The sequence below is a fragment of the Otolemur garnettii genome, unplaced genomic scaffold (assembly GCF_000181295.1).
Source record: "Otolemur garnettii isolate 467f Iridium unplaced genomic scaffold, OtoGar3 scaffold00166, whole genome shotgun sequence".
Taxonomy (NCBI): domain Eukaryota; kingdom Metazoa; phylum Chordata; class Mammalia; order Primates; family Galagidae; genus Otolemur; species Otolemur garnettii.
The window spans coordinates 2999242-3010085 of NW_003852561.1; the positions used below are offsets into that span (position 1 = coordinate 2999242).

The 10844-nt window shown below is 42.2% G+C and overlaps 1 protein-coding gene across 1 annotated transcript in view; it reads right to left on the bottom strand.

The window, feature by feature from the left end:
• Positions 1 to 10844, bottom strand: part of VPS53 (VPS53, GARP complex subunit) — a 135342-nt gene that overhangs the window by 16591 nt on the left and 107907 nt on the right. The window contains exon 14 of the mRNA XM_023519263.1: positions 1120 to 1362. Within this exon, the coding sequence (XP_023375031.1) occupies positions 1120 to 1362 (243 nt within the window). The remainder of the gene's footprint in view (positions 1 to 1119; positions 1363 to 10844) is intronic.

Below are 10844 nucleotides of genomic sequence, written 5' to 3' on the forward strand. Positions count from 1 at the left end.
TTATTAAACAAAGGCATGCAAATCATACACATTATACGTATATACATAAAAAAGAAAAAATGGAAAAATACCAAAAAGTCAAAGATGTTTTCCCTAGCTGATGAGACTACATGCAATTTTTATTTTCTTCTTTGTGCTTTTCTGTGTTTTCTAAGCTGTGATAAACTTGGGATTAATCTTGATAAGCAGGACAAAAATTATAAGAAATTTAAAAATAATTTTTATCATAGTCAAAGTAATTCTCATTAGTTAAACATACCTATTACTTCTTACCTCCTGGAGAGCATATCCTATTTCCTCCCCAAAATGAAAAACTCCCACATATGACAGATTTTAGTGGTAGTGACAAAAATTAATTCTAGAATTGTTAAATTAAGTCCTGGGGATGATTTGTAAATACTAAATTTAGAAGCATTACTTCAGGTCCTATTCTACTACAGTTGAAATTGCTATATAACCAAGACGTCTCTAAAATCCTAGTTGAGCGACCCTCTTATTTTAAGTAATAAGCAATATAACAATATTCTAATGTCCCAGAATAACACAGTAGAGTCACCATAAATAAGAGCTGTGCTGTGCAACATCCCCTCCCCAAATCCTACCACATCTTTAAACATTAGGCTCTGTCCAGCATAGCAAGACACACATACCACAAGAGAGACTTTGGAACTTAACCAGACTGAGGGAGGAACAGGTTCATTCCTCAGATGTAGTATCTAATTACCATTCCAGGGCACAATCTCATTGAATGAGGGTTGAATGAGATTGCTTATGCTATTTAATAGTTATTTCCACTATGACCTCACTTTTTTTTTTGGCCAAATAGCTATAGCTGAATCCATGTCGATGAGACACACCTATAACAGAAGTCTACCACAGTACGATCTGACCTACAGTGGCAGCCAGAGTGGGCATTTCCTCCAATGGTCTTCATCAGCTGTGGAATGTCGTTAGAGAGGAAATGGTTTTGGACCCTTGGGAACTCAGTAAGAGAGCTTTCCTCCCTGATACTCTTAGTAGTTCAACAAACAACTGCAGAATGGATTTCCTTAAAGATTCCCATATTTAGGGATATTTGGATCTTACTTCACCACTCAGACCATGAAGAACAGGACTCACTTGGGCAGGTTGCCAGAGAGGATTTTCCAGGCGTATTCTCGGAGGTACTTCTGGAAGATGGTGGTCAGGGCGATCATTGGCTCCCCGGTACTGAGTTGAGAGCACTGCACCATGCACTTCTTGTAGTAGACAAAGAGGTCGGCACAGCTCGGGAGCACAGCACCCCCTTCATCAGTGTTGGGCTTAGGTGGCCCCTGGGCTTTGAAATCAGCCACAAACCGATCTATCAGCTCTCCAAGGTTCCTGGGAAAAAGAAAACCTGAAATGTTATTTCATGACAAGAAAGATAAAGCAAACGTGGTTTTACAAATGTACATAGATTACTGGCATGAATAATCATTCCTTACACTTTTAAAATTTAAAATTGGATCCATTTTTATCAAGGTCATCATTCGTCCCCACCACTACTCCTATAATAACAACAGCAATAAAATTTGCCATTTGTGTGTTGCTTTACAAATTTTTATTTTATTTATTTATTTATTTATTTTGAGACAGAGCCTCAAGCTGTCCCCCTGGGTAGAATGCCGTGGCATTACAGCTCACAAATTTTTAAGGTACTTCATTATCACATTTGACTCAAGCCCCTCTGAGCAAGATAGGGCATTACTGGCCCCTCTAAAAGGTGGGAAAATTAAGTGCTAGAAAGTTTGTCACACAATTTAGTGGCAGAGCTGAGCCTAGACTCCACCATTAAAGTATGTATACTGGCCCTACTACCATATTAATGCCATTTCCCCTTTGTACAAAAGAAATAATAATGGTGATCATTTTATGAGCACTTATGATGTACTGGGCATTATGCCAGTGTTTTATAACCATCATCCTATTGAACTTCATTTACTTTTTCATAATAATTTTTCAAAGTAGGTACTAACTACTATCCTCATTTTCAAAGAATTAAATTCTTTATTTAAAGAAAAGTAGCAAGAAAGCAGGGGAGCCAGGATTCAAAGCCAACCAGCCTAGCTCTAAACTTCATGTTTTTAACCACTGCACTTCCTAAAACACAGAAAGTTTATGAAGTCAGCAAATATTTAGATATCACCAGCCTAACTGTGTCCAAGAAATAAATGCCTAAACAAAGAAAGACTATAAAAACTATTCTAATTCTTTTCCTTCTCCTTTAATGTAGTTTTTCCCTTAGAATGTCCAGAATCAAAGGTTATAAAGAAGTCTTAGAAAAAGAGAGGGTATGAACAGTTCCAGGCTTGTCCCAGGACACAGTGGAGAGGATGGTCACAGTTTTTTTTTTCCCCATTTCCCATTCAAACACTCTTCAATTTGTCTCAGTCATAATGAGTTGCCACTAGTTAGAATCCAGCAGGGCTACAGTAATTGTTCTTTGCACAGCTGTGCTATGTGAAAAATCGGAGGGATCCCCACTGCCCCTATCATTCTGTACCTTTTTAGGTTGTTATTTAAGACTACAGGAATCCAGCTGTGTTTTTAAAATGTATTTATATAATAGGAAGAAAAAGATGAAAACCACAGACACCATTAATTAGCAGGAATAGGGGAAAATTGACATTCTGCTCAAGAGCTTTTGAAAGTTTATTATATCCAGATGCAGGCACTCTACCCTCAAAGAACTTCAGGCCTAGGCTGGGTCTGTGTCTGGGTCTGTGTTGATAGTCAGAAAGCAGGGAAGGATCTCATTAGCTGACCTTGGGAAGCTTCACAGTCACCACCCCAAGCTCCATGCTCCTTGCTTTAGTTTTCCATCAAATCTCCAGGCTCTCCCCCACAGCTGACCCCACACTCCAACCAGAGTCCCTCTCCAAGGCTCCCTGCTTTACCTTCTCCTGGCCGTCACCTATGTGCCTCCCTGGTCAACATGCTCTCCTCTCCCACCACCTCTCCACTCATCTTTCAAGCTCAGCTCATCTCACCTATATAACCTTGACTCACCCCTAGCCTGCCCCCCAGCTGGGACTTCTATCATCTGTTACTCCTTGATACTTTATTTTTTTTTAAGACTTTACTATGCAATGTCAGGGTGTAATGTACTCAAAAAACATGCCAACCTTCTCCCATCCTGGCAGGCCTAATTAATGATGGCCCTCTTTTCACTGATCTTTCTCGTAGTGCCAGAATCCTTCCTGAGACAGTGCTCCAGCCAGTCACCTCTAATGAGCTGAAGTTTACAAACGTAAAAGGACACTCTTCTGTTGCAGGTATGTTATCGTCGGCTCTCTGAGGGTGGGAATGATGTTTCTGTTACTTTTGCTGCCCCTGGCCCACCCCTCATGCTTATGTCGGGGGCTAATCTTCATACTGGTGCTCCATTCATATTTAGCTGATCAATCTCCATTCTTTGCTCCTAAGGAATAAGAATGGAAGCTTGGGAAGGCAGACATGGGATAGGGGCTGGTACAGTAGAGAACGCGTAACAGAAGGCAAAGACTCTACTAGTCTTCTTATGAGAGATTCTAATCTCCAAAACAATAGTGCCAACCAAAACAGGGCCTAGAGCTCTGAAGTGTTACTTTAATTACTCATCTATTCCCCTAGAAGATGGATACTTCCTTCCTATAACAGAGCCAACCCAATGAGTAAGATCATAAATTAAAAATTACAACCACAGAGCATAAAGAAAAATTCCACTTCAAAAAACTTGAAAGATCTACATTTTGCAGAATGTTTATCGGGTGGGTTTTTACATTGTCTTCTGGTGTGGATGAGAACTAAACCAGCCAGGGAAACCTTCCTTCCCCTTCCATCTTCCACACTGCATCAGCATGCTTCACTGCCATAGAATTCACTCGGAAATAAGTTGTCAATGTTTCACAGGATAGAAGAGTACAAGTTACCCCAGTGGGAATGGGAAAGGTTCATTAGTTCTGGATAGATGATACAATCCAAACGAACAGTGATCGAGCATTTACCGTGTGGAAGGCTCAGTGGGATCTAAGTAAAACACATAAATGAATTCAATTGAAAAAAAAAAAGGTTATCGTTTCTTCCAGACATTAAACACTACCCTGAGTTTTGACAAGATCTTCTTACATGACTACTGGAGGAAGGTGTGCATGGCACAATGACCTGACTGGAATCACAAGTCCCTTCTATGCCCTCAAGCAAGTACAATCGAGTATTTATAACAGGTCAAGTTCCCATCTAGGTGACGCAGGGATTAAGACACCTCTACCCATTAGAAGCTTTCCACCTATTTGGGGAGATTGCTTTTATTTTTTTATTTTTTTTTTTTTTGAGACAGAGCCTCAAGCTGTCCCCCTGGGCAGAGTGCCGTGGCATCACAGCTCACAGCGACCTCCAACTCCTGGGCTCAAGCGAGTCTCCTGCCTCCGCCTCCCAAGTAGCTGGGACCACAGGCGCCCGCCACAACAACACCCGGCTATTTTTTGGTTGCAGCCGTCATTGTTGTTTGGCGGGTCTGGGCTGGGGACTCGAACCCGCCACCTTAGGTGTACGTGGCTGGCGCCTTAGCCGGTTGAGCTATAGGCGCCGAGCCGGGAGATTGCTTTTAATACAATTTGAAATTAGTATAAAGATAGCTATAGATGTATGTGCGGTGTATACACACGAATGTTTACACATATAATACTTCTTAGTTTCCTCTGCCAGAGAACCTGAAAGCAATAACACCTGAGCCGCAATGCGTAGACCCAATATCCAGAACTTGGTTTCTTTTCTTTTCTTTTCTTTTTTAAAGACAGTCTCTGTCACCTGGATAGAGTACCCTGGCATCTTAGCTTGCTGCAACCTCAAACTCTTGGGCTCAGGTGGTCCTCTTGCCTTAGCCTCCCAAGTTGCTGGGTCTACCCTTGCCCTCATAATGCCCAGTTCATTTTTAGAAGAGACAGGCTGGTCTTGAACTCCTAAGCGCAGGCAACCCACCCACCTCGGCCTCCCAGAGTGCTGGGATTATAGGTGTGAGCCACTGTGCCCAACAGAAACTTGGTTTCTAAACATTATTGTTGACCATAGGAATAAGGAGTCCTCGGGAAAACAGAAAACTCCAAGGCTGAGGTATGAAAGAGCGAGATAAGCCTGGTGCATTTTGTTTTGCCAGAGAGGAAGCAAGTGCTCAAGAAAGAGCATGTGAAAAAGGTGAAGAGCCATCTTGAAGTGGGCTCACTTGATTTGGTCCCACTGGCCACATCAAGGACAATGTGAGCATAAAAATAAATAATGATGGATCCTGGAAGAAGAAAAGGATATTAATGGAAAAACTGGTGAAATTCAATGGTCTGGAGATGAGTAAATAATGTTCCAACATTAACTTGCTAGTTATAGTAACTCTTCTGTGGTCACACAAAATGTTAACATTAGAGGAAATTGGGTGACAGAAACATGAGAAATTTGTACTATTTGTGAAATTTTTCTGTAGATATAAATTTGTTCCAAGATAAAGGAAAAAGATAATAATGCTTATACCTATTGTATCCATGAGTCTATGCTGATATACATGTATACACACATACACACATACAGAGTATACACATTTTAAGAGAGGAAAAAACTTCATTAAAACTATACTACTTGGCTGGGTGCAGTGGCTCATGCCTGTAATCCTACTGCTCTAGAAGGCTGAGGCAGGAGGATCGTGTGAGCTCAGGAGTTTGAGACCCTATCTCTACTAAAAATAGGAAAATTAGCTGGGTGTTGTGGTAGACATCTGTAGTTCCAGCCACTGGGAAGGCTGAAGCAGGAGGATCACTTGAACCCAGGAGTTTGAGGTTGATGTGAGCTAGGTTGATAAAGAGCTAGGCACTTTATCAGGGTGATGAAATAAGACTCTATTTCAAATTTAAAAAAGTTTAATACTCAAAAATGTACTAACCAAAAAAGATGAATACAAGTCACCTTTGAGTACCTCTTATAATTGTAGAAGTCAAACATGACTTGAGTACTAAAATTTTAATACAGTTTTTTTTCTTTTCTTTCTTTCTTTTTTTTTTTGAGACAGAATCTTATTATGTCACCCTTGGTAGAGTGCCATGGTGTCACAGCTCACAGCAACCTGAAATTCTTGGGCTTAAGCGATTCTATTGCCTCAGCCTCCCAAGTAGCTGGGACTACAGGCACCTGCTACAACGCCTGGCTATTTTTTTGTTGTTGTTGCAATTGTCATTGTTGTTTAGCAGGCCTGGGCTGGGTTTGAACCCACCAGCCCTGGTATATGTGGCTAGTGCCCTAACCACTGACTCTACAGGCGCTGAGCCAGTTTTTTCCTTTCTTAAAATATGTACACATTTTTCTGGCATCGTGTGTGTATGTGTGTGTGTATGGTATATATGAAGTGCAAACTTTTGCTTTTTTATTTCTTTTTGAGACAAAGCCTCAAGCTGTCACCCTAGGTAGAGTACCCGTGGCATCACAGCTCACAGCAACCTCCAACTCCTGGGCTTAAGCAATTCTCTTGCCTCAGCTTCCCAGGTAGCTAGGACTACAGGCATCTGCCACAACGCCTGGCTATTTTTTTTGGTTGCAGCTGTCATTGTTGTCTTTCGGCGGGCCCAGGCTGGATTTGAACCCGCCAGCTCAGGTGTATGTGGCTGGCGCCTTAGCTGCTTGAGCCATAGGTGCCAAGGCAAAAGCTTTTTCTTAAAGTAGAAAGCCAAGTAATAAAGGCAGAAGAGTCTGGGTGCAGTGGCTTATGCCTGTAATCCCTAGCACTCTGGGAGGCTGAGGCGGGTGGATTATTAGAGCTCATGGGTTCAAGCCCAGCCTGAAGAAGAGCAAGATCCTGTCTCTACTAAAAATACAAAAAACTGAGGCAAGAGGATTGCTTGAGCCCCAGAGTTGAAGGTTGCTGTGAGCTATGATGACGCCATGGCACTCTATCCAGGGTGACAGCTTGAGACTCTGTCTCAAAATACAAACAAACAAACAAACAAACAAAAGAAAAATATTAAAGGCAGAAGAAATGATGGAGTTAGAAAAATCACATTTGCAACCATTTTATTTTTATTTATTTATTTATTTATTTTTTGGAGACAGAGTCTTACTTTGTCACCCTGGGTAGAGTGCCCTAGCGTCATAGCTCACAGCAACCTTAAACTCTTGGGCTTAAGCAATTCTCCTGCCTCAGCTTCCCAAGTAGCTGGGACTAAAGGCACCTGCCACAATGACTAGCTACTTTTTTAGAGACAGGGTGTCACTCTGGCTTAGGCTGGTTTCTAACCTGAAAGCCCAGGGCAATCCACCTGCCTCAGCCTCCGAGAGTGCTAGGATTACAGGCATGAGCCACTGCACCTGGCTTGTAACCATTTTCGTAATAAATGATTCAAGCAAGAATCATTAATAGGTGGGAAAACAACTAAATAAAAGATAAGGAAAAGGCTATTGTGCAGTTGTGAGGTTTTTACCAATATTCACTAACTACTTACTAATAAACAGAGATACCTGGTAGAGACTACATCAAAACCAAATAACAAAAATGAACATCACCTGTTACTGGACCAACTGACATTTTGTGCCTCCTGATATGAATTACTAAGAACACAGCACCACTTCTATATACAAATTGTACATAGGAAACATCAGAGAGACTCAAAATGAGGGACATTCCACAGAGTAATTGGACAATACTTTTCAAAATTTCAAGGTCATGATCGACAAAGTAAGACTGAGCTATTCTGCACTGAAAGAGGCCAAGGAGATATGATGAATAAATGCAACCTGTGATCTATTGAAAAATATGATTAGGACAACAGGTGAAAGAGAATGGAATCTATGGATTAAATGGTAATAGTGGCATCAGTGTTAATTTCCCGATTCTGATGGCTGTACTAGGATTTTTTAGACTATGTCCTTGTTTCTAGGAAATATACTCTGAAGTATTAAGGGTTAGTGGGGCATTTTGTCTGCAACTTGAGAACTCAAATAGTTCCGGAAAAAAGTGCACACGTGCACATACACATGTGAGTGTGACATGTCAGTGTGTGCGTGGGAGAGAGGGAAAGAGAACTGCTAACTGAGGGACCTGGGTGAAGGATGGACAGGGTATTATCCAACACCTGTAATTCTCCTGTAAATCTGAAGTGAATGGAAAATAAACAAATATAATTAGTTCACAGAGAGACTTTAGGCTTGATGAAGCTGAGAAAGGTGGGGGCTCTATTTTAACAAAAGTTATTAGAAGGAACTCAGAACAATGGGCAGAAATGGAGTCACCAGTAACTTCTGCCACTGAGAATACCACAGAATGGAGTGAAGAAAGGGCCGTGTAGAAATCTCTTCTTCAAGAGTCAGCCAAAAGAAATCTCTATATTCCCAAGAGTAGGAGATAGACTATCTTCCTCCTTGAACATAAATACAAATTGAGACAGCCATTTCAGACATGTAAGGATGGCTGAGCCCAGCCTGCTGAACAGGTGGCACAGAGACACCGTGCTTGCTGCCTCCTCCCTGGCTCTGCAGTTCTCCACCTGCCACTTGGCTTTTGGCTGGGGCTGGGGCTGGGGCTGCCAGAATGTTTCCTAGGCAGGTAGGAGGCTGAGAAGATGAGAGGGTGCACCCCATGCCAAACCAAACAGAGAGCTGGTGACACTGCTAGGGCTGTCCACCCACACAGGAGTCCTGAACTAGATGAGAGGGAGGGGCAGGGAGGGTAGGCACGGTCCTGAGCACCACTCACTTACTGCATGCCAAGGGCCAATGTGTCGCCATGTTTCATCCTCACTACAAAGCCTGTGAGGTGGGCATTATTACTCTCATTGTGGGAAGGATAAAACAAACTTAGAGAGGCTGAATAACGTGCTCAAGTTCTGGGCCATTAAGCGCAAAGTTTCACATCCAGGTCTGCCTGGCATTGGCCCCACACTCTTTCCACTACACCGACTTGGGTCTCTGTCATCTTGGAGCCTGCGAATGGTCTCAGATTTTCCTCCCTTGCAGATTTCTGAGTCAGAGCAAGAGTAGTAAATTGCACAAAATCAGTTCCTACCTTACTTTCTTCCCCAGCCTCAGGATTTTTTGACTGAAGGGAGAAAAGGGATTCCTAGAACTCCTTGAAATTACACTCAACACTTGTGGGTATAGGTGGATTTTAATTTTTTTTTTTTTTTTTTTGAGACGGAGAGTTTGTTCTGGGTAGAGTGCAGTGGCGTCATTATAGCTCACAGCAACCTCAAACTCTTGGGCTCAAGCAGTCCTCTAGCCTCAGCCCCCTGAGTAGCTGAGACTATAGATACCCACCACAACGCCCAGCTAGCTTTTCTATTTTTAGTGGCGATGGGTCTCACTCTTGCTTAGGCTGGTCTTGAACCCCTGCGCTCAAGCAATTCACCTGCCTCAGCCTCCCAGAATGCTATGATTACAGAGTGAGTCACCATCTGGTCAAATTTTTTTTTTTCTTGACAAGACTTTCTATGGCCTTCATTAGGTTCTTAAAAGGATTCATGTCTTTTAAAAGGTTAACAACTACAGTTGTAGACTTTATTTTGTCTCATTCTCTCTTTTGACAGATGAGGAAATAGAGTGCTTCAACTCTATTTTCTTGTTCAAACTTTTGCTGTTTATTCTGGAGCAACAGCAGCACAACCTTGACAGTTCTCTGAGTAGCTTCTCCTATTTCCCTAGTGCTGTGGAAACATCCTAGGGGGCCAAACAGCTGGGTGAGTGGCCAGCACTACATTTTTCATGGAGAAATGGAGAGTCCTTAAGGAAGGGAGGTCTGGCTCTTTGCCCAAAGTGTCATGAACAATTAACATACTTTGTACAAAGCAAGGCCACGTGAAAAGACTGGATACCAAAATTACATGTATGATAATTCAGAAAAGTGACTCTTTAGAATAGGTAGATTTTTTTTTTTTTGAGATAGAGTCTCACTTTGTCACCCCTGATAGAGTTCCGTGGCATCATAACTCACAGCAACCTCAAACTCTTGAGCTCAAGTGATTCTCTTGCCTCAGCCTGACTACAGGCACCCGCCATAATATCCTGCTATTTTTTAGAGACAGAGTCTCACTCTTGATCCAGCTGATCTCGAACCCATGAGTTCAAGCAATCCACATGCCTTGGCCTCCCAGAGTGCTAGGATTACAGGCATGAACCACTATGCCCAGCCTACACTAGGTAGATTTTGGGAAAGGATCCGGTGTTAAATTCCTGGGAGGAAACTTTCGAAATGCAGAAGACAGGGTGTTCCTGAAGGACTGAGCAGTGATAGTAACCACTGATATTCTGTGTACCGTCTGACTAGCAGTGGGTAGAGAGGAGGGGGACAAGTGGGCCTGTACAAGGCAAATTCTTTTGCATGGGAGGGGTAGGGCTTGTATTCAATAATGTAGAAGCTATTATGTAAGTTCATTTTCTGGGATAAAAAAAAGTTTTTTTTGGAGACAGGGTCTTGCTCTGTCTTGTAGGGTAGCACCACCATGGCTCACTGCAATTTGAAACTCTTAGGCTCTTCCTGCCTCAGCCTCCCCAGCAGCTGGGACTACAGGTACCCATCACCAGGCCCAGCTAAGTTTTCTAATTTTCGTAGCGATGGGAGCTCACTCTTGCTCAGGGCTTGAACTCCTGGCCTCAAGCAATCCTCCCATTTTGGCCTCCCAAAGTGCTAGGATTTCAGGTGTGAGCCATCCTACCTGGCCCATTTTCTGGGATTTTAATGTGAAGTACTTTGTAACTGGGCATAAAATGCACAGAAGCAGTCTATAAAATCAAATAGGTGAGTAACCATGTAGTGTTTCTTTTTTTTTTTTTTTTAATTTTTTTTATTTCTTTTTTTTTTTTTTTGAGACAGAGCCTCA